The sequence below is a fragment of the Lepus europaeus genome, chromosome 17 (genome assembly GCF_033115175.1).
Source record: "Lepus europaeus isolate LE1 chromosome 17, mLepTim1.pri, whole genome shotgun sequence".
In the NCBI taxonomy this organism is placed as follows: Eukaryota; Metazoa; Chordata; class Mammalia; order Lagomorpha; family Leporidae; genus Lepus; species Lepus europaeus.
The window spans coordinates 44,790,180-44,815,685 of NC_084843.1; the positions used below are offsets into that span (position 1 = coordinate 44,790,180).

General features: G+C 36.0%; 1 protein-coding gene across 15 annotated transcripts in view; it reads right to left on the reverse strand.

The window, feature by feature from the left end:
* The window catches only part of PCDH15 (protocadherin related 15), a 725,080-nt gene that overhangs the window by 113,474 nt on the left and 586,100 nt on the right, over positions 1-25,506 (reverse strand). For all 15 annotated transcript variants that reach the window (XM_062215103.1, XM_062215102.1, XM_062215101.1 and 12 more), the window contains 2 exons: positions 25,302-25,411; positions 23,046-23,186 (listed from right to left, as the gene is read on the reverse strand). In XM_062215103.1, the coding sequence (XP_062071087.1) occupies positions 23,046-23,186; positions 25,302-25,411 (251 nt within the window). The remainder of the gene's footprint in view (positions 1-23,045; positions 23,187-25,301; positions 25,412-25,506) is intronic.

Here is a 25,506-nt window from a genome sequence, read left to right on the forward strand (position 1 = left end):
TGCAACAAGATAGAGGAATCTGGAAAACATTATGCTGAGTCAAATAAGCCAGTCCCAAAGAAACAAATATCATATGTTCTCCCTGATTGGCAACAACTGAGCACCAAAGGGGAAACCTGTTGAAGTGAATTGGACACTATGAGAAACAGTGACTTGATCAGCTCTTGTCCTGACTGTTGATGTACAATGCAAACCTTATGCATTATAGTATTTTTGTTCTATTACTATTGGTTGAACTCTGTAATTAACACACAATTATTCTTAGGTGTTTAAATTTTAACTGAAAAGTGATCCTTGTTAAATATAAGAGTGGGAAAAAGAGAGGGAGGAGATGTACAATTGGGGACATGCTCAATCGGACTTGCCTCAAATGGTGGGCTTGAAACGTGCCAGGGGATTCCAATACAATCCCATCAAGGTGGCATGGACCAATGCCATCTCACTAGTCCAAGTGATCCACTTCAGTTTACAATTGATCACACTGATAGGTATAAGAGTCAAAGGGCCCCGTGGCTCAACAGGCTAATCCTCCGCCTTGCGGCGCCGGCACACCGGGTTCTAGTCCCGGTTGGGGCACTGATCCTGTCCCGGGTGCCCCTCTTCCAGGCCAGCTCTCTGCTGTGGCCAGGGAGTGCAGTGGAGGATGGCCCAAGTGTTTGGGCTCTGCACCCCATGGGAGACCAGGATAAGCACCTGGCTCTTGCCATCGGAACAGCGCTGTGCGCCGGCCGCAGCACGCTACCGCGGCGGCCATTGAAGGGTGAACCAACGGCAAAAGGAAGACCTTTCTCTCTGTCTCTCTCTCTCTCTCTCACTGTCCACTCTGCCTGTCAAAAAAAAAAAAAAAAGAGTCAAAGGGATCACACAAACAAGACTAGTGTCTGCAAATACTAACTGATAGAATCAAAGAGAGAGAGGACGATCCAACATGGGAAGTGGGATACATAGCAGACTCATAGAATGGCAGATGTCCTAAATAGCACTCTGGCCTCAGAATCATCCCTGAAGGCATTTGGATCTGGCTGAAGAGCCCATGAGAGTTTTTAGGCATGGAAAGCCAAGACACTCTGGAAAAAAAAAAAAATAGAAGAAGAAGAAGAAGAAGGCTGCGAGTGAGATCCCAGTGGAAAGAACGGGGCCCTCAAAGAAGGAGGTACCTTTCTCTGAAGGGAGGAGAGAACTCGCACTTTGACTGACACTGTCAGAATAAGATCGAAGTCGACGAACCCTAAAGGCTTCCATAGCCTTGGCAACTCATGACTAGAGTCTAGGGAGATTACTGACGCCATAAACAAGAGTGTCAAATTGTTAAGTCAACAACAGGAGTCACTGTGTACTTATGTCTCAGGTGGGATCTGTCCTTAATGTGTTGTCCAATGTGAAGTAATGCTATAACTAGTACTGAAACAATATTTTTACACTTTGTGTTTCTGTGTGGGTGTTGAAATCTTTACTTAATATATACTAAATCGATCTGTATATAATTGAAAATGAATCTTGATGTGAATTGAATGGGAGAGGGAGTGGGAGATAAGGGGGTGCGAGTGGGAGGGAAATTATGGGGGGAAGCCATTGTAATCCATAAACTGTACTTTTTAAATTTATATTTACTAAATAAATAATTAAAAAAATTTAAAAATCTATTATTAGGATAAACTGAAACTGAAACCATTTCACAATTCAACAGTCTACTTGGCATTGATACTAATGTTAATTTCTTCTGTGCTCCTGGGTTACAGGTCTTATGAATGAGTATACAGACAAAGTAATGTTCAAGAATAAAAGGATTCCCTGAGAAAGCACTCAGTCCGACATTACTAGGACATTTATTTTAATTTTCTTATAAAAAAGTATAGAAGAATTTGAATGAAAAGAAGAAGTATGGGGAAGTATTTGATACTATATTAATTATATGAAAAACATGGAATATGATATACTGGCAAACTATTCGGAATATAAATTATTGAGTTTATTAGGATGAGAAAGCAGTTCCTATTTCTTAGCTTTGCCTTATATTGATTATATTTAGTTGTTTATATGCACTGTTTATTTTCTGTAGCTACATAGCAAGAGTGATTGAATCTTTTGAGGTTCATTCTGCTAGTTTTCTAACTTAGTTTTGAGGTTGATTTAATTACCCTTTGCATGATTTAAATTGCTTGTATCTTAAACATACATTCTGTGTATGTGTTTCACTCAAAGATTAATAACTAAATTAAGGAAATAACTCTGAGTAACTACTGGCTACCAAAGCTGACATTCAGGTTACTCCAATAAATAATACTTCATTCTTGTCTAAATCTATCAATGAAGAAAATACAACATGGTCAATTTTACTACCATGGTGATGATAGCACAATCAGAAAAAAAATAGTCTAAACATTAAAGTCTGGTGTAGTCTCCATATTAAATTTTCAACTTGGGGAAATTTTAAGAACTGAATTTCTCTGTAAATATCAACCATCAGATTAGTAATGATGCAGTACTGCTTCTTTTCATTGGTACTGCCAGCATTGTGATATTCCTGTGAAATTCAAGTGGTCTATTTAGAAACTTTGCATGGCATTGGGGATGACCTTAAGCTCAGTCTGTTTCCATTCAAATGGCACTATTTAAAACCATTTTGAGTTATCAAATACCAGCTCTTTCAACAAAAAAAGGTTAACAAAAGCCAATAAAGATCAACAAAAGTGCTCTAGTTGCACCCTAAACATTACAACCCTTGTCTGCACTCCTGTGGTCTTTCTACTTTCTACCTGATGAATTCTTTAGTTAGTGGAGGGTTAAGCCTATGATTATAAAGAAAATGGAAAGTATATTATCACAAAAATTAAAAGAAAAACAAAAGAAAGGAAGAAAAGGGGGAAGGAAGTATTATTATGTTCCTAATATTGTATCTATGAAATCTTTTCTCTTTATATTAATAAAAAATAAGCTAAAAAAGAAGTACAACTTTTGGAGCAATAGACAATGTTAAATGAAAATAATGCCATTTGTATACTCAGTTATACAGGTTACTAACTCTTTGTAAACTAGAGTTGTTTATTCATAACATGATGGTGATCATACATAACAAACTAGAAAATGATAAAATGTACATAAAGCATTAAATACATGGCTTTACTATTTCATAAATGTCTCTGAGTTCCTTACTCTCAGAGAAGGAGAAAAATATTAGTAATATCATCATTATCATCATCAGAAAGAAAAAGGATAGCAAGAGCACGGAGATAGAATCTTTTCTAGCACTGCATTATAAAAAAGTTCACATGATTACATGAAACATATCAAATAACATACTGGAAAATATCTATTTTTTACTGCAAATAGAGTGATAAAAATAAAATGCTATTGGAAAATAATACAGCTATTACACATCATTAAATTTCCATACTTTTGTTTATGTGGCAAGACTACAAAAAGTATACAAAACTCATGTTTGAAAGTCTTTGAGAAAAACAGACTGCATGCAATATTTGATATGAGAACCTTCTGCTGATGTTACAAGCCTTAGAAGAATAATTTCGTCCTAAATTTCAGAATGATAGCTGGGAAAATTATCTCTGAATTATGTGACATAAAATAAAAGCATATTTTAAGCTTTTAAGCTGTTTTGTTTTAAAACAGTGATTGATAAATTTGGTAAAACAAATAAGCAAATTATACATAAACCAAGAAATTAAAAGATAGTGTCTTCAAAATACAGTTTAATATGTACTTTAAAATATACATTGAGTAAAGTTAATATTCTCACATAGGCAGTCTTGAATTGTCTAACCATAGACATAGATATAGACATGCACAATCAGAAAGTAACACTATGTTATTACTTCTTGAGACTATAAAGTGTCTAAAAAATTAGAAAAGGGTACATGGAGAAGTTAAGAGAAATATGGTTTGTCATATTTTATAGAAGGGACGGAAAGTAGATTACATTTTTTAAAAGATCGTTTCTGTGTATTATTCCCTGCACTAACTGCTTAATTTACAAAATCTCTCTAAATCATTCAACAAACCCATGAAATATATATTGTCTTTTTTGATTTTCAGAGAAAGACACAGATCCCAAGAGGTTAAGTAGCTGGTCAATAGTTCTGTGTAAGAGCCAGGCATAGTAAATATTCATACACTGGTCTCTTTCCCTTTAACAAAAAATATAAGTTCTGGAATAAAAGAAAAGTATTCATTAGACATCAAAGAAGATTTTTCTACAACTCCAAGAATATAACCAACCAAAGAGTAGTCATGATTAAGATTGTTGAATAAAAGAATAGGCCTATTTCAAATAGTAGACTATTTCAATATACAAAATTCCAGGAAAACACTCTATTTATAAACTACGAAATTTTAAGGTTGTTTCAAAATGACATTTAGGAAAACCAACATCCTATTATAATTTTTATTAATTTATTTATATTTGAAAAGCAATGAAAGTGAGAGAGAAAGAGACACAGAGAGAGATCTTACAACAAAGAGTTTACTCCCCACATGGTCACAGCACCAAGGGCTGTGCCAGGCTGAATACTCAAGCCAGTATTCCATGTGAGGGGCAGGTGCTCAAGTATTAGAGCCATCACCTGCTGCTCCATGCAGTGCTCATTAGCAGGAAGCTGGAAGCAGGGCTAAGTCAGGACATGAACTTAGGTATTCCCATAAGGGATGTGGATATCCCAGTGGAATCTTCACAATTGTGCCAAATAATTGCCCCCCAGATTCTGGTACAATACAAGCATGTAAGCTTACACAGTTTTCTATAATGCACAGGTTTATCTTTTATTGCTCTTTACTTTGTGCGGCTTCACAGATACTATGTTTTTTACAAGTTTGGTGACAGTCCTCCATGGGTCAATCAGTTAACACCATTTTTCTAACAAATATAACAGCACAACTGTTTACAATAGGTTTACTGAACATTTTAATCCCACTGTTAAGACGTGTTGCTCAGAAAATCTATATGTATTCCATTCAAAACATTACTGCTCATTTATACTGTACCTGGTCACCCAAGAGCTTGGATAGGAATATGTAGTGTATATAAGCAGATTAATATCAGTTCATGCCTGATATCACAATATCAACTCTGTAGATGATGGATCAAAGAATCATTCTGACTTTCAAGTTTTATTACCTGATAAATATATTTTCTAAAACTATAGATGCTATGATATGTAACTACTGTGAAATATCATGGCAGAGGACACTGAAAACTTCTGGAAAAAATTCACTATTCTAGATGCCATTAAGAATATTTGTGATTCCAACAGAGCAAAATATTAATAGGAACTTGGAAGACATTGATTCCAATGCTCCTTGATGTTTTTGAGGGATTGGAGACTTCACTGGAGGAAGTAATTGCAGCTGTGTGGAAATAGCAAGAGAATTAATTAGAAGCTTATAAAATTACACATTTTATATGTCCACATTGGAAAAAAATTCGCTCTCATCACCTCAATAAGTGAACCGAAAACAGTATGATAGGATGGGCATTTAGTGTAGTGGTTAAGGTGCCCACAACCCACATCAGGGTATCTGAGACTGATACCTCGCTCTGGCTCCTGCTTCCAGCTTCCTGCTAATAAAGATTTTGGGAGCCAGTAGGGATGCCTCAGGTAACTGAGATTTGCTTCCAACATGGGACCTGAATTGCATTCTCAGCTTCCAACTTTGGTTCTGCCCCAGTTCCAGCCATAGCAGACTTTTGGGGGACTTCACTAGCAGAAGAGAATTTTCTCTCGCTTTCTCTGTTTCTGCTTCTCTCTCTGCCTTCCTTTCTGTTTCTGTATGTAGTAGATACGAAATAAGAAATAAGAAGTAGATACAAATTAAGAAATTTCATCCCCAGGGTTGGTGCTGTAGCACAGCAGGTAAAGCCACTGCCTGAATGCTGGCATCCCTTATGGGTGCTGGTTCTAGTCCTGGCTGTAGAAGATGGCCCAAGACCTGGGGCCCTTGCACCCACGTGGGAGACCCAGAAGAGAAATCTCCTGGCTTCTGGCTTCAGATTGGGCCAACTCTGGCTGTCATTGCAGTCATTTGGGGAATAAACCAGCAGATGGAAGAACCCCGCCCCTTTCTGTCTCTGTGCCTCTGCCTCTCTGTAATTCTGACTTTGAAATAAATAAATAAACCTTTAAAAAACAAAAAAAAAATTCATTCCCATTTACTTGAGTACTTTTTGATTGACCTTGAACAAGGTAGTAGAATAGAGGAGTTTGCTGTCTCAATTAGAGATTATACATTGACAAGAGATTATTTGATGATTAAGTGTCATGTAGAAGTTGGTGATTCCAAGATGAACAAATTCTTATCACAGACAAAATTAGAGCTGGGAAACAAAGAAGGGAGAGGGCTGTGTCCATCCCTCTGAGGTAAGTACCCTTCCAAAAACACTTTCTAAAACCCGACCAGAAACTCCACATTCTGCACAAGGGCTGAAATGCTTAATGCATATGCACATATTTCTGTAACAAAGTATCTTTTCAATTAAGACTAGTAATTTGGTGCTAGGAACAGGATACTTGCCCAGGACCTCCACCAATTAGCTGAGACTATCTACTGCCTTAGGTCTGTCAGTGCATTTGGTAAACTAGTAGCTTATGTACCTTTCTCCCTTTTCTGTCTTCAAAAACTTGCTCCTGGGAGAAGACATTCGGTCAACCAGCTGAGACACTATCTGGATGCTCACATCCTGTATCAGTCCCAGCTCTGGTCCCTGCCTCCAGCTTCCCGCTAATACAGACTGGTGAAGCCATCAGTGATGGCTCAAGTTATAGGGCTCCTGCCACCCATGTGGCAGACCTGGAGTTCCCAACTCAATGTAGCCTGGCCTGATCCCAGGCTTTGCAGGCATTCAGGGCTGAACAAGCAGATGGGAGCTATTCTCTGTATGTTTCTATCTGTCACTTTTCCTCTTAAAAATATGTTTTCAGATTTCACCCCCTCCCTACTTTACAATAAAATTTTGCTTACTTGCTCATATGGAAAAGATATTTCCCCAGGGATATGTGATTTACTTGTGAAGATTTAACCATGAAGCAATGACTAAAGAGAAGTGACTATGCAAAATATAATTTATTTCTTAACCATGTATCTTCATTTACTACTCAATTAGAATAAGCATATTAAATAATTATATTTTTGCAGAAATTTTAGGAACAGCAGGTAAAGTAACTTAACTACAATTAAGTAGGTAGTACAATTAACATGATGAATTTAGCTCTTGGAAAGAAAGTACTAAATGCATACCTATCAAAAAGAGATTTGTAATGTTTATAATATGTCATTAAATCAAAGCATTACCTTTAATTTTCTAATTAATCTTTTTTAAACAAGAGATTTATTCATTTATTTGAAAGGAAGAGTAATAGACAGATTAAGGGAAAGAAGAAGGTAGATCTTCCATTTGCTGATTTGGCCACAATGACTAGGGATGGGACAGGCAAAGCCAGGGGCCTGGAATTCCATCCCGGTCTCTCTCATGATTATCAGAGGCCCAAGTACTTGGGTCATCTTTCAATGCTTTCCCAAGCACATTAGCAGGGAGCTGGATCAGAAGCTGAGCAGTCAGGAGTTGAACTAACACTCACATGGAAAGCCAGTATTGCAGGCAGTGGCTTAATACACTGTGCCACCATGAAACCCCTCTACTGAACATCTGAAAAACAAATAAATAATGTATGAGGGGCTGGCACTGTGGCATAGCGGGTAAAGCTGCCGCCTGCAGTGGCACCATCCCATATTGGCGCAGGTTACAGCCCCAGCTGTTCCTCTTCCAGTCCAGCTCTCTGCTATGGCTTGGGGAAGCAGTAGAAGATGACCCAAGTGCTTGGGACCCCTGCACCCATGTGAGAGACCAGAAGAAGCTCATGGCTTCTGGCTTTGGATCGGCAATGCTCTGGCCGTTGCGGCCATCTCAGGAGTGAACCAGCAGATGGGAGATCTCTCTCTGTCTCTGCCTATCTGCAACTCTGTCTTTCAAATAAATAAATAAATATTTTAAAAAAAATATTGGCAGGTGCCGTGGCTCACTAGGCTAATCCTCCGCATGTGGCGCTGGCACCCAGGGTTCTAGTCCTGGTCGGGGTGCCGGTTCTGTCCCGGTTGCTCCTCTTCCAGTCCAGCTCTCTGCTGTGGCCTGGGAGTGCAGTGGAGGATGGCCCAGGTCCTTGGGCCCTGCACCCACATGGGAGACTGGCAAGAATCACCTGGCTCCTGGCTTTAAATCGGTGCAGTGCTCCGGCCGCAACAAGCTGGCCGTAGCGGCCACTTGTGGGGTAAACCGACGGAAAAAGGAAGACCTTTCTCTCTGTTTCCCTCTCTCACTGTCTAACTCCGGCAAAATAATAATAATAATAATAATAATAATAATAATAATAATAATAATAATGTATGAAGGAGCATAACTTTGTGAACTTCTAAAAATTTAGGTATTTACATTTTGAACACCATTTGTACTACAAAAGGAAATTAAACTGAGGGGCCATCACTGTGGCATAGCGGGTAAAGCCACTGCCTGCAGTGCCAGCATCCCATATGGGCACTGGTTCAAGTCCTGACTGCTCCACTTCTGATCCAGCTCTGTGCTATGGCCTAAGAAAGCAGTGGAAGATGGTCCAAGTCGTTAGGCCCAAGCACCCATGTGAGAGACCTGGAAGAAGCTCCTGGCTCTTGATCGGAGCCCCTCCAGCCCTTGTGGCCATTTGGGGAGTGAACCAGCAGATGGAAGAGCTCTCTCTCTGCCTCTCCTTCTCTGTGTAACTCAGACTTTCAAATGAATAAATAAATCTTTAAAAAATTTAAACTGAATTAAATTAAACTAACAGAAAATCGAAACCTCTAAAGCTTAAATAAGCTACTAAAAATAAGAGGTGGATATGGAAGTGATACCTGTCTGTTTCCAATGTCAAAAGCATTAACTTTTGACTTTTTAATGCTTTTAGTTAAAGCATTAAAATTATACTGAATTAGGTGTTGGGCACAATGGTTAAATCACTGTTGAGATGTCCTTATCTCATATCAGAATGACTGGTTCAAGTCCCAGGTATATACAACTTCCAATCCAACTTCCTGATAATGCACATTGTGAGAGGCAGTGGACGATGGCTCAAGTACTTAACTCCCTGAAACCAATGTGGGACACCCAAATGGAATTTCAGTATTGGCTTGTCCCAGCTCTGGTTGTTGCAGGCAACAGAGAAGTGACCAGCAAATGTAAGATCTTTCACTCTATCTGTATCTGTCTCTGTTTCTCTATTTCTCTGCCTTTCAGATGCAAATAAGTAAGAAAATTTAAGCAATATTAAATTTTTTAGCCATCCCCCTAAAGGGAACCTCTGGTGCTCGATTCTGATAATTTTGAAGACAAAAAGTTAATTGTGAAATATTTACGGGTACAGTATTTTTAATTCTTTCTTTCCTGCATGTCCATTAAAGTTTAGAATTGATGGAATCTCATCTAATAAGGGTCATTGAGAAATAAATTTGTACCACTGGAATGTCTAGAGTATTTGACCTACTTGAGCATTTTAATGAAATATAAACAATCTCTATCAAAGCATTTTGATAGTAAGCATATGCTGTAAATAAGTAACTGCCAATACATTTTCAAAATAGAAAGTGTCAGAGTTTAAAATATTGATTTCCTTTAAATTGGTTGTCTGTAATTATTTTTAAGATGTTACATGGAGGACTAATTAGGTACAAGATATCGTGAGGAATAAAAACATGAACAAGATTGATTAATTAAGTTTATTAAAGTTCCTGGGGACAAAAATGTAATAGATTTGGAAGAATTGAGTGCTAGACTTGTACTCTGAGTAATGATTAAAAAGAGTGACAAGCTAAATTTATGTTTCTTTACTCTGAATCATAAAATTGTTTCTGCTTTTGAATTGATATAATGTATAAATTAAATTGAAATGTACAACTCATAAAACAAACATTAATAAATATGAAGAATATTTGAGAAAAAGTTAAATTTTAAATTGGATTCACCATGTAGATACAACCAAGAAATCTTTTGCCTACTTATTTTCCCTGTTTTACATACAACTCATTTTTATTTATTTGTCACTAACTAGTCTCTGTGAGGCATAATCGATTGCCATCAAATATATTTTCTTTTAAATTTATTTTCCTTTTATTTGAAAGCCAGAGAGATGGGGAGAGACCAATGGGGGAAGGAAGGAAAAATGGTGGGGGAGAAAAGGGGAGACAGGGGTAGAAGGAGAGAGAGAGAGAGAGAGATTGATTTTTATTTACTGCTTCACTCCGAAATGTCTGCAACAACCCAGGTTGGGCTAGGCTAAAGACAGAACCCCAGAACCCAGTACAGCCCTCCAAGTGGATGGCAGAGACACAAATATTTGAACCATCATCTTCTGTCTTTCAGGGTACAGGATGGCAGCAGAGAAGCTGGGATTTGAAGCAGGTACTCCTATATGGGATGTGGACAGCCCAAGTGGCAGCTCAACTGCTGAACCAAAATGCTTGACCCTAAACAAATTTTCTTTAGTCATAAATTTTCTTGAGTATCTCCAACATTTAGCGCTTTTGTCATTCTCTTCCTTTCTTGAAACACTTGCTTCCTTTGGTTACCAGGTCATCACTGCACTAACTACACTCGAATGGATACGATTTTTTCCCCAATCACTAGATGGAAGAGCTACCCTCAAGTTTTTTCTCTTCCGTCTTGTGAGTACCAGAGGCACAAAGTTAGATGGGCACCCGAGGCTCAATCCTTTTCCTCTTCTGAAAGGTTGGGGAGCCATATGTGTCCCAGGGTCTGAGTTAGCTCAATGTTCCAAGCACTTCTCCGTGCTTGAAGCGTCTCAGCATCATTGGCTTCTCTGCTAAAAGAGATCATTCCTTTGACCAGAAACTCCCCACTGTTGAATGGTGAGCAGATTTTTCCCTACTCTCACTTCCATTTTCCATTTAAATCTATGGAATACTGACATTTTGTTTCCCTAGCTTTGAGTCTTTTTCTATGCTGTGTTCAGATATGAGCAAATTGAGTTCTTTCCTTAATCAGTTCATAGGATTTTTTTTTCCTTTGGTATGTTTTTTGTCTGATTTTACCAAACAAACTTTATTTTACATTTTTACCATGTATGGTTACTGTCATTTGGCATAGCAATCCCTTGACTTAAGTACTCAGTTGATATGCCATCTTTCAAAATCTCTATTTCCAGTCTTTGAAGTCCTATGGAAGTTCAATTCCTTTTTGCCAACAAATTTGTAGATCCAGTTCATGTCCCCTAGGACTGAAATGGAAGTAAAATCATCCTCGATCTATTATTTTCACTTCTTGACCAGTCATTAACTCCTATGAATTTTTCTTTTCGTATTTCCTACAGTGTCCCTACCTCACTGGTCCAACACTTGTTTCCCAATAGACTATTCCTTTTAGCACTTATTCTCTCGACAAGCTTTTCTATATGCAGACCTAACTTTTCTCATGTTATCTTTCTGCCTTAAAATAAGAGAGAAATAAAAATCTATAAACAGCTATTTTTATACTAGTATTTCAAATAGCTATAAAGAAAGGATAAGAAAAACACACAGTAAACATAGCATGTATTCAGATTTCCAGGTTATATTTTTAGTTATATTGATTTGATAGTTATGGGAAAAGAGTATAAAAATGCACTTATTTTAACAAGCACTTTACATGATTATCATCAGATAGTTGAGACATTATATTTTGAGAAATAGTGCTTTATGATCTTTCTTTGACTTATCTACTTTCAATTTGTTTTTCTTTATTAATTCTTTGTTGCCACTGTGGTACTTACAATCCTGTAAAGTCACCTTGAGAATTCTCTCCCCCAATTTTTCTCTTCTAATTTTCTCCTTTCATATTTCTCTGTCCTGACTCCACCTAGCCTAAACAGAATGGCACCAGTTAAACAAAACTAGTTATTGCTTCAAGCAAAGTATCCATTGGCCATCTCCGTCAGGAATTACTTAGTCTACTAAAGCACTTTATTGTCTTTAGTCTCAAGTCACAGGTTTCTGATTCTCATCTACCAATTAGATACATACTTTCTTCATGCTACCACTTTTTCAGATTTAAATATCAGAATTTTTCAACTTGAACATAAACTCCTTGAAGTCAAATGTTTTGTCTTGTAGATAAATATCTCCCTAGAAAAAATTCTGTACTATAACTATTGATTAGTCAATATATTATGTTAATTTGCCTATTTTTCATGGTTCCTGTGTTGTGAAAATAAAGAGGCCATATTACAGGCAAAAAGAATCAGATTAGATGTTGTTTCAAGAATAAAAGGAGGTAGGGAGGGGCTGACATTGTGGTATCCCAAGTTAAGCCATCCTAGATGATATAGGCTTCCCAAATCTGAGTGCTGGTTTGAGACTTGCCTGCTCTGCTTCTAATCCAGCTTCCCGTTAATGTGCCTGAAAAGGCAGCAGATAATGGTCTAATTGTTCTAAATGCTTTGGGCCCCTGCCACCCAGGTGGGAGACTTCAATAAAGTTCCTGACTCCTGGCTTCAACCTGGCCCAGAACTTGGCTATCATAGTCATTTGTGGAGTGAATCAGCAGATGGAAGATCTCTCTCCCCCTGTCATTCTCTCTCTCTCTCTCTCTCTCTGTTTCTCTCTCTGATGCTCTGCCTTTCAAATAATAAATAAATATCTAAAAGAGGGAGGTAGATTCTCAATTAAAATCTTTTAGAACTGTTAGTCTCTTTGAAAATTTGTATGCATATGTCTGTGGATTATAACATGGACACAAAACCACAAGTACTGATTTATTTTGTTCTTATACATGATTTACTGTGCCTATTAATGCAAATTATGTTATCATTCATAAAAATAAGTTTACATCTTTCCTGCTAAATTATGTATTAAATATTGTCCTGGTCTTCATGTCTCTTATATAAATTTTCTTACTCTACATAATTGGGTGAAGTACACTAGCATTAGTAAAAATATAATAACAATTAGCAAAGGATCCACAAAGCTTTTATTAATTCATGTAATGTAATAAAATATAATAGATGATATCTCATTTCAGAATTAATAGGACACAGCTCTGATATCTCTTGCCATAGATATATTTACCATTTTTTCTTGGAATAGACAAGATTCTGCTATTTGCCTATGCATCTAAGATGCTATTATAGCTTTAAATTATCAAATGTCTTTGCAAACATGCAATTTAGAATTCATATGAAAAATATATAACAATGATGTCCAGTGCATCTGGTGAGTGAATCAGTGGATGAACAATCTCTCTCTCTCAGTCTGTCTCTGTTTCAATTTCAAATAAATTGAAATATATATTTAAAAAATTTTTTTTAAATTTAACGGTTTCAACTCTGTATGTACATAAGATACTGGAATGTTTAACAACTAAAGATCAAAAATAATATAATGTCCTCAAGTTTTAAAGCAATAACTTACTCATAGTGCCATAAAAACTGTGCCCATATATTGAGAACACAAGTATGACATTAATAATACCTGTGGCTTCAGGACTGAAAAAGTAACATGTAACATGCTTACTACTATTACCAAAGTTATATGAGGAATACTTTTGTAAGTCAGTAAATCATGAGTAAAGAGTCATTAGTGTTATCTGTCACAGACCTTCTGTTTGAAACTAGAAAAGATGAGAAAATGAAATGTATTACATGCTTTTACCCTACAGCAAAACCATAAAATGGAATCAATATCTTTGAGCTGTTTTTATCATCAGTGCAAGGTTTATCTTAATTGTCTTGTCATTTATTCCTGATTGAAAGTCTAGTTATTGAATCAAAACACAGTGACATATTTATAGAAAGCTATGGTTTTCTTCTTCTACACTTAAAAATAATTATAATTTTACCACCAAACAAAAAATTGCCACTTCAATTATGGAATTATATAAATCAAACCAAGCAATAAAGTTGCATGTTACTGGTGCTGTTCTACATAAGAAATAAAAGGAAGGAGATAACTTCATGGCAGAAATATAAATGAAACTTTCTATAGAAGTTCTTGTGGACACAGCTTCCTTGAAACTTATTTGGGAAGAATTAACATTCTATTTTGAAAACCCAGGGATATAATATGTGGACAGGAATCAAAGAGAGCTTACATTTTGGAAAAAAGAAAATTAGAACTAGCAGTGCATTCATATTTGCTTTCTTTTGTAAAATGGAAACAATTACTTGATCAAAAATAGTGCTCTTGGTTATTGAGCTTAACATCTAAAATGTCCTCATCCTGTATCTGATTGCCTGAGATTCAGAGCTGGCTCTGATACCTGACTTCAGCTTTAGCTATTGTAGATGTTGAGAGGCACTGATGATGCATCCGGTAACCAGGTTCTTGTCACCCATGTGGGAGACCTGGATTGAGCTCTGGTTTCTAGGCTTCAGTGTGACCCAATCCTAGCTGTTGCTGGCATTTGGGAAGTGAGCGAGTAGATTAAAGATTTTGCTATCTTTCTTCCTCTACCCCTCTCTCCCCATCATCTATCAAACACATTAAAAATTAAAAGTACCAAATAAAAAACATTTTAAAAAATAGTGTCCTTTGTGTACCTGATTTATTTCACTTAATATGCTGTCCTCTATTCCCATCCACAGCCAGGCCCAGAAAAATAGGTACCACGTGTTCTCACTCATTTGTGGAAGCTAAATAAGATGACCTTATGGAAGAAGACAGCACAGTAGATGGGGCAAGGAGATAGAGGCTAGATAACAGGAAACACAATATTTTAAGAGGAAGAATTGGTTCAAGTTTATACAGCATAGGATAAATAGTCTACAATAATTTATAACAGATTTCACAATAACTAAAACAGAAGAATCTGAAGGTTCCCAATACAGAAATGACAAATGTTCGATGAGTTGGAACTGCTAATTACTCTTATTAAACATTAAATACGTTGGATCCTCATACTGTACTCCATAAACATGTAAAAATATCATGTGCCAATGAATAATTCTTTTTTAAAAAAAATTTATTTGCTTATTTTTTACTTGAAAGGGAGGTTACACAGAAGGAGGGAAAGAGAGAGATCTTCTATCTACTAGTTCACCGCCCAAATGGCCACAAGGGCCAGGGCTGTGCCAGGCTGACACCAGGAGCCTGGAACTCCATCTGGGCCTCCTGTGTAAGTGGTAGAGGTCAAAGTACCAGAGCCATCCTCCGCTGCCTTCCCAGGCACACTGGCAGGGAGCTGGATTGGGAGCAGAAGAACCAGGACTGGAACCAGCACCATAAGTGATGCCAGCAGTGCAGGCAGCAGCTTAACTCACTTTACCACACTGCTGGCCCCAACCAAATAATAATCTAAGTGGTCAGCATGGGAACCAAGAAAGAAAACATGGACACCTGTCAAAATGAGGCCATCAGAAAATACATACAAACTGGGCGGTCTGGAGGACCAGAGGCTGTGTAGGGAAGGATGAATACAAAATAAACACTTAACTTCTTGGTCTATTAGAGTGAAAGATCACCTAAAGCTTTTCAGTCTTTACAATATCAAGGACTGTGAACTGCCTTCTAAGTTCAGTCCAAGATTAAAACATGGTGCTGGCTCCACTGATAGCAGTGGTTACCTAAGCTGCTCTAATGAAAACACAAATCCAGTGTTGGTGTTGGGTGGTGGGCAGAGCTGGTGCACAGTTAGATACCAGGTGGGTTGTGTGAGGGCTGTGTGTGTGTGCTGCACATGTGCATTCTGTTGGCCTGCTACTCAAAATCCTTCACAATCTGAATTTAATTTGCCACATTCACTCATGGATTGGGAAATCTTATTTATAAGTGTTTATTCTTATTTTATTTGAAAGGGAAAGAAGGGAGAGAGAACAAGAGAGATAAACAGAACACTTCTTCATCTGCTAGTTCCTTCCCCAAATACCTGCAAAAGCCAGGGTTAAGCCAGGATGAAGCCAGGGGCCTGGAACTCAATCTAGGTCTCCCACGTGACTGGCAGTGACCTAGTGCTTGAGCTAACGCTGGCTGTTTCTTGAGGGTGCACATTAGTAGGATGCTGAAATCGGAAGCAGAGCTGGGACTCAAACCTAAGCACTTTGACATGGAGTCCCACATGGCACCTTAAACACTGTGTCAAAGCCTGCTGTGGGGAGACCTTTACTGAGCATTTCTCTGTGCTGTCCACTGCAGCCTACTGAAAACAAATTGTCTGCTGTGCTATGATCGTTATAATTATTTGTACTTCATTCTGTTTTCTAGCCACCTGGACATGATATGATTAACATATATACATGGAATATAATTATAAAAGTATTTTTTTACTACTATCTTTTTTAATTCTACTTATTTGGGTTGCTCATTTCTTGCTGTTGAGTAATACTTGAACGAATTCTATGACTTAATCAAAAAAGTTTGATTTGCTAGACAGCATTATCATAATGGCAAGTAAAAAAGAAAAAAAAATATTTGAGTCCACCAGGCTCCAGAGGTAGTCGCGGAAAGGGGAGGGTTGCAGGTGGGAGGGAAGTTCTGGGAGAGGGGAAGCCATTGCAACCCATAAGCTGTACTTTGGAAATTTATTAAATAAAAGTTTAATAAAAAATATTTGAGCCTATTAATCAGTTATTAATCATTACATTATTAATTATAATTACATTAATTAAATATAGTGATAACTATTAATAATTGTACATTTTCCTCTGTAACTTAGATATGTATTGGGAGTCCTATTTTTTTCGAAAGAGGGTGTAAGAGATTTCTTTTATGCTATTACTCATTCCATCCTTCATTCACTAACATTGATTTTGTGACAAATTTATGGCTATCAGCTGACCTTAGAGACAGAGGATGAAAGATAGGTAAGATAATGTAGAAAACTCTCTGCTTTAATCCTGTTGTGGTGGAACTGTTGAATGCACTTCAGGTCAGACTTGTGTGTAAAACAATCAGTGTCAACAGGGCTACTTTCACCATCGATATATAGCTCCACTGCAGCAGTTCACTCTTTCATTTCTTTCCATTCTTGCTCATTCCTGGAGTATGAACTGAGTGGCCCATTTCAAATGTGACCCAAATCTGAACACTGGGTAACATCCACATAATTCTACAGGGTTACCTAGAAGTAGTCATACTTCTCTTTTCCTCCCAGTCATCATATTTACTGTGCCTTGCAAACACAGGGGGACATGATTTTTTTTTAAAACTGTGGTTGCCAACATTAAATTTGAAACAGAAAGATATATCTATATCTATCTATACACACATACACACATGTATATATATATATATATATATATATATATATATATATATATTCCTTCAACACTGCTTTTGGGAAGATATACGTGGAAAAGGACTTAAATATAACTTTTTAACTCTTATATCCCCAAAGGAAAAGTTCACACACAAACGTTTCTAAATATCCATCCACTTTAATTTTCCTTGAAAGTAAAGACTTTGAGAGATGTACCTACTTTGGTTACTTTGATGCCTTTGAAAAACAGTAACCAATTTCTTGTAAAACTCAGCAATTTTAAGTTCTTTCTTATTTCAAAATGTCCAATTAAATACTTATTTTTTTTCATCAAAATATTTATCAAGTCTGGAAATCCTCTTTCCAATCTTGTTCACTCACTCCACTCTTCATTAGACAGCTCAAAGATCAAGCCATATGATCAATGTTCACTGAACACGCTTTTCTTAATTATTCATGATTTTGTGCTACATTACGTGGTTTACTACCACCAGCTAAATCCATACCAACAGTGTAGCCCTTATGTTGTCACTGTACAAGTATGAATATGAATGAAAAAATAAATAAAACAGAAAAAGGAGGAAGGAAGGAAGGAATGCATATAGGAGAGAAGGAGGAAGGGAAGGAGGGAAAGAGAAAAGGAAGGGGAAAGAGAAAGAGGAAATAAAGACAGAGGAAGGCCAAGTAGCTTTTGCAAAGTGAAAGCAGGCATTATGTTGCAGAATAAAGAGAATTTGGCTCCCCAAATTCATGCAGACATTTACACACTAAAATCTTATATTCAAGTCTAATGGATTAGTGCTAATGGTTGATGGATTATCATGGAGGTTTAGTCAATTATGACATCTGAAGGTTGGGGCCTCTGGGGAGTGACTGTATAAGATTAGGCTGCCAGTATAGGGTCCCATGATGTAACCATGATGGTTTTAAAAGGAACAAGCACAGGGAACTCAGAGACACAGTGTGTTCCCTGGGTCTGATATCATCCTTACTGGCCATGTGTTCTCTGTATACATTTTCTGTTGTCTACTATCCTTGTCAGCCATACCAGTAGGGCTGCCTGATCTTAGACTGTAGATTCCTCAATATACCCAACATAAATCTTCCTGTTTTGTAAATAGCTCATCTGAGGGATTTTAGTTGAATAACAAAAAGCTTACCAAAACACTTTAAAGTGAGAGTGGAAAAAACCATAGCCCCTTGCTCACATCTAGCCTATAAACCTCTTTTACTAGATAAAATTTTGAGGAGCATAGCCACACCCTTTTGCCCTTATATTTTCTCTCTTTAAATTTATAACATAGTTGAACATTACAGAAATTGCACAAGAGACCAAAAGTATTAAGCTTATGTAGAGATAAAAGTATCGTGTCCATTTGGAGTATATATGTGAGTCAACTCATTTTCTGATAACCAGTAAATAAAGCGAAAGAGTCAAATATTATTTTTTTTCTTGCCTTTCCAATAGGAATTGGATTTCAGGGTATCCAAATATTTGATAGGAAATTGCTCTTTATATTAATATTTTGGCTAATGAACAGAATAAGAAATGAAAGGAAGGAATTAATGGATCTAGGAAAAGACTGTAACAACTATCCTTGCAGTATGAGAATCAAAGAGATTTGATGTTCAAGGAAAGAGAAAATAACACTTATAGTTTATTTGCTTAAAAAATAAACAAACCTTGATCTGATCAAGACTCCAGATATCATAACTGATTTACTGGAAATAAAGGAGACAGAAAAATATGAAATGATCTTTTGGAAATACAGTCATCAAAATGTAGGTTTCAGAAATCTGGTTTATTGAACAATCAAATATCAAAGTGAATTAAAAGGGATCATGGTTTTGAAGCCTACAAACTGAGGAAACGTAAAAGACTTATCAACTGAATGAATGTATGGACCTCATTTGGATTCTGATGTAAAAGAATGTTTAATAATAAGTTATTAGATACAGGTTTGGTATTGAAGAACTTTTGTTGGAGTGATCTTGGAATCAGGAGTCCTTATCTTTCTAAAATACCTATTAAAGTATTTACAGATACAATGTTTTGTTTCTGGCCTACTTCAATAATGTAGTGGGAAGTAGGAATATAGGCAAAAGGCTATTTTCTATGACATGATAATGCTGATTATGTAGCTGATACATGCAGAGTCATTATTATATCTTTTGTAATTTTTACAAGTTTTATATGATAAATTCTACCAGATTAACATTTTAAATATTCCTGGTGTGGAATATATGAAGTACCTCTAATTTTTAAATTATTAATTTTCATCTCAAAAATTTATTTAAAACTTATTTCATTAGTAAATTCTTAGTAAAGAAACCAGAATAAAATACTTTAGTGAACTAAACTTCTTCTTTTTATTACCTCTACTGGTTTTATATATGGTAGATTAAAATCTAAAGCAGGCTTGAACCTTTAGACACCTAATTAATTAACTTCAATTTAATTATGGACTTATTATTTGCATTGCTAATGGACTGAGAATTGATTATAGGTCATTAACAGTTATTAATAAAAGAACCCATGTTTAAAACACATGAGTTTTGTTTCAAAATTAAGAGGCAAAGGTCAGCCATAAAATGTTAATAACAATATTGAAAGTATCAGGCATTAAACAAACTGACATTTAACTTCATGCATTTCTTAGAGGATAATTCATGAATCTGTTAATTGCTCTAACCTCTGCATATCCACTGGGGTACTTACACGTACACATGAGTATAGTAGATAAACTTTTATTAGTCCTAGATTTACATTTAAATTATTGTAAAAGACAACACAAAGAAGAACAAAAGTAGATCCTTATCCCTCACCATGTACAAATATTAGCTCAAAATTAATAAGACACCTAAACATAAGACCTGAAACCTTGAAACTAATAGTCAAAAATATAAAAGAAAATGCTTCAGTACATTGAAATGAGCAAGGTGTTTTTTTCTTTTCCTTTTTTTGGTTTAAGCCGATCCCAAAATCACAGGAAAAAAAAAAAACAGATGAGATTCATTAAACTAAAGAACTCTGACACAGTAAATAATCTAGAAAAAAACAATCTATACAATGAGACAAGATACTTGTAATCTACACATAGGACAAAGGGTTAATAAACTAGACTAGAACTCAAGCTCAATAACTAAAAAACAAAAATTCAACTTAAAAATGAACAGTAGATCTAAACAGAAATTTCTAAAAGAAAGATATATAAATGAGTAACAGCTACAGGAAAAACATGTTCTAAATCACTCAGCAACAGGAAAATATAAATGAAAACCTCAGGAAGATATCACCTCATTTAGTCAGATTATCAAAAGACAAAAGGCAACCAGTAGTGGAGAAGATAAGGAGAAAAAGGAACCCTTGCATTCTGTTGGTGGGTTTTTAAATTAGTACAGTCACTGTGAAAAACAGAAGCACCACATATCCAACAATCCTGCTACCAGATAGGTAAACAACAGAAATGAAATCATTCTGATGAAGAACCAATTCCAAGAGCATACTGGCCAACAAACAACCCAAGGGTTCATCAAATGATGAATGAATAAAGAAATTATGGTATATAAACACAATTAAATTCTATCCATTCATTTAAAAAAGATTAAGTCTTGCCACTTGCAACAACACGTGTTGAACTGGAAGTTACTACCTTAAGCAAAATAAGCCAAGCACAGAAGGACAAGCACCACTTGATCTCATTCATCTGAAGAACTGAAAAGCACTGATAGCACCGAAGTCAAGCGTGTAATGATGGTCATCCGAGTCTGAGAAGCAGAGAGAGGAGGTAGGGAAGGGAAAATATTGACGAACAGGTACTAAGCTGTAAGTATATAGGAGTAAGAAGTCCTGGTATATCACTGTACAGTGAAGTAACTATAGATAATGATGATTAAGGACAGTCATGGTGATGCAGCAGCTTAAGTTGTTACTTGGTCTGCCAACATCCCATATTGGATTGCTTGGTTGAGTCAATTTCCTGCTAATGTGCCCACAAGGCAGCAAATGCTGGGTTCCTGCTACTTATATGGGAGATAAGGATGGAAATCCTAGTTCATGACTTTCCCCTAACCCAGGGTCAGCTGTTGTGACCATCTGAGTAGTGAACCAGCAGATGGAACATTTCTTTGCCTCTCCATCTCTTCTCATCCTGGTTTTCAAATAAATGACTAGATAAATCTTTTAAAATAAAAAAAACATATAAAATAATAAACTATAATATAGTGAGCTATTTATATTATAATTACTTAAAAGAACTTAATGAATCTCTAGATTCCAGATGTAGATCATAGAAATCACAAGTATTTCTTAAGAAATACTAAGATCTACAATCTGAATATTTAACAAAATTTCCTTCCTAACAACTGCTATCTTGTTCATATAAAAGATGACAATTGTGACTTTCATTAATCACTCTTATTTATTTGTATTTACACTAAGGTAAATTACATTATGTAATTTAAAGCAACTCTAAATTTCTGAATTCTCATTTAACCAATTCAGTTAACGATGTGAAGCATACTCTCTCCCTACTGTTCTTCAAAAATATAACTCCCTACAGTTTAAAAATTTTGCAAACTCAACAAACTGTTCAGCCATTTGAAACAATTTAATTATGTGAGCCATGCCCGGTCACTGTGAACAATTTAATCCCTTTAGTTTCAAATGTACCCTATGTATAATTTGATTTTTCAAATGGTGTTCTTGTATCTTTACAAACAACTTAATAGCCTTCTACACTAGATGAGTCAGGTTTGCAATAAATGAAAAGGAGTGATTTATTTTTATAGTCATCAATTGCTGAACTTATAAAAGAAAATTCTATAATGCATTATCTGCCTTTTGCTCTCATCTTGTTGGCTTTTATTTCACACACTTAGGCTCTCTCCACTGTTCTCATTCTCTCTCCGTTTTACCCCTTCCTTTTTCTAAAATAGCTGATTGTTAGCATGTTAAGATGTTCAAGGATAGTAAAAGATAATGTCTCAGATACTGTCTCCCACTTCACAATCTATCTGTGCATGTATCCAACTATGTGTTAAATTAAATCTTTATTTCTTGAATCTTGTAGATTCCAAAGCGTTGCTGCAATTACAAAAGGGTGCAGTGCTCAAATGCCAAAGAGTATTACTTCAATAGATGAAAAAGAATAACACTCATCCCATTATTGCTTAAATCTCTTAGAATCTGTGTCAGCTCTCTTCACACACTGGCTTACACCTGCTTCCCTGTGTGGGTAAACTAAATTACACCGTAATGCTGGAAAAAAATTTTAGTCTCAAGATGTGGGCTTAAATCCCTGACTCTTCATTTTCTGTCATTTTTTAAAATATCACTGAACCTTTCTTTTGTTTTAGCAAAAGGCAATGATGATACTTGAAATGTGTACTGATTAAACATGATACTGCATATGAACTACAATAAATGTAAGCCATTAATTTTAAGATACTTTATTCTCGGCTCTAAGAAAATACAAAACACCGCACAATTTAGGCAGTGTCTTATATTCATGAATCTTTACTACACATATTTCAGAGGCTTAAGCAGTGTTTCACAGTGGGGATAAGGACATACACAGACAATTACAGTGCTTTAGCAATATTGTATACAAATGTTTGGAAACAGTATGTTATCACCATGCATTTTAGGAGTATGAAATCATTCCCTGCACTGCTATCTATCAGCTGTTAAAATGAAAAGGCAATCATCTCTGAGTACAAACGATATCCCTATATTCTCCACTGAGAATTTTTACTGTAGACCTAGATTTCATGAGAAAATCAACAGAAACACAATAAAATTCTGCTAAAGCTCTGAAGTGATTTGACTTACTTTTTGAAGGAACTCTGAGGTTTGCAAGGACCACTTCCAGGGAATCAGCTTGAACTCGAAGTACATAGCTGGTCCTTGTCTCATAATCCAGAGGGGCATTCACATAGATAACACCTGTGATGTTATTAATCCCAAACTTATCTAGAAGGTAAAACACAGCACCATGTTATTTGTCTTCACAGGGAAACAGTTCTCATTAAAATACACCATGATTTCAAGAACACCTATTTGTAAAAAGGGTTTGGTATAACTGATAAGATTCTTGCCTTTTGACACTGTATTTCAGTTCTTGCAACCACTACCATCCATATTTCCCTAACGGGTGCCTTGAATTTGTAGTATTTCTATTGTGCTTCATTTTGTTTTGAGACGCTATCAGTGCCTCTGTGGTAAATTACGTTTGGAGAGCATTACATAAAATATCCATCACCACAGAAACAGAATTGAAAACCATACTAAAGGCTTTTGGAAGCTCTGTTTTATAGAATTCTTTTTAATATTTTTCTCAATATGCTCTGAATTCATTGGATTAGTATGCTTTTTATAATTTAATATACCCTTATGCTGTAGACTGTTGTACTAAGAATTCTTTAGAGAACAAAGAGATAGTTTAAAGTTAGTAATTTTAAACATGATTTTATGTAACTGCTTTAAAATATTTTGCGCTGAAATTTTTAATCATTTTGTACATTTTATATATATGTGTGTGTGTGTGTGTGTGTATTTGAGTGGAAAGCATGCCATATTGGTAAATATTATAATATCACATCTATTTCACTCTCCATAGCCGTTCATTGCTTTAATTTTTCCGTAGAATTGATCACCATCTAAAATTTCACACATTTATCTGATTAATAATTTTTAATGTCCTTCTCCTCTTATTGGACTCTTCGATTCTATGAGCATGTGAACTATTTTGTTCATTTCTCTGTCTCTAGTAGATAGAACAGTATTCAGTACATAATAAATGTTCAGTAAATATTTGTTGAATAAGCTGAATAAAATCATCACTTGCAGGGAGAAAGAGGTTATAATAAACAGATGTATGGAGGGAGAGATTAAGAACAGGTTGGGACATCATAGCTTCAGTTAGGTGGTGATGTCTAATGTAAAAGGAAGTACAGTTATCAATTATTTTTAAGATGTTGAAAATTCTATTAGGAAAATGATAAATAACAATTCAAAATAAATTGAATTCAAATCCAAGTCTGTTGATCTAAGGTGAAAACTCAGGTTAAAGTGGGATACACAGCAGACTCATAGAATGGCAGATGTCCTAAACAACACTCTGGCCTCAGAATCAGCCCTTAAGGCATTCGGATCTGGCTGAAGAGCCCATGAGAGTATTGTAGGCATGGAAAGCCAAGATACCATGGAAAAGAAAAAAAGAAGAAGACCTAAATGAAAGATCTCTGTTAGTGAGATCCCAGTGGAAAGAACGGGGCCATCAAAGAAGGAGGTACCTTTCTCTGAAGGGAGGAGAGAACTTCCACTTTGACTGTGACCCTATCAGAATAAGATCAAAGTCAGCGAACTCTAAAGGCTTCCATAGCCCTGGCAACTCATGACTAGAGCCTAGGGAGATTACTGACACCATGAACAAGAGTGTCAAATTGTTAAGTCAGCAACAGAAGTCACTGTGTACTTACATCCCATGTGGGATCTGTCCTTAATTTGTTGTCTAATGTGCAGTGATGCTATAACTAGTACTGAAACAGTATTTTTACACTTTGTGTTTCTGCGTGGGTACAAACTGATGAGATCTTTACTAATTATATACTGAATCGATCTTCTGTATATAAAGATAATTGGAAATGAAAAAAAAAAAACAACCTGGTGTTAAATTGGAAATGGCATAGAAAATTAATTAATTTAAAAAAATATTATGTAGGATCTCTGTCTTTAATGAGCTGTACACTCTTATTTAATGCTATAACTAGTACTCCAACAGTATTTTTTTTTCACTTTGTGTTGCTATATGAGGGCAAACTGTTGAAATCGTTACCTAATATATACTAAACTGATCTTTTATATATAAAGAGAATTGAAAATGAATCATGATGTGATAGGAAGGGGAGAGGGAGCGGGAAAGGGGAGGGTTGTGGGTGGGAGGGAAGTTTTGGGAGGGGGAAGCCATTGTAACCCATAAGCTATACTTTGGAAATTTATATTCATTAAATAAAAGTTTAATTAAAAAAACCCAGATTAGGTAATTTCAAATAAAAAAACAAAACAAAACAAAAAAAATTTCCTCACCTTCCTCATTTCCTGAAACAATGGAGTATACAATACTCTGGTTGATGGCAGCAGCAGCAATGACACCAACCGTGGTGCCTCTGGTTGCAAGTTCACTTACTGGAGGAGGTCTGTAGGTTTAAAGAAGATGATTGATTGATTTTAGAGCCACTTTCAAAATGCAGCATGATGTTCATAAAAAACTTGACAGGAAGATAAAGATATT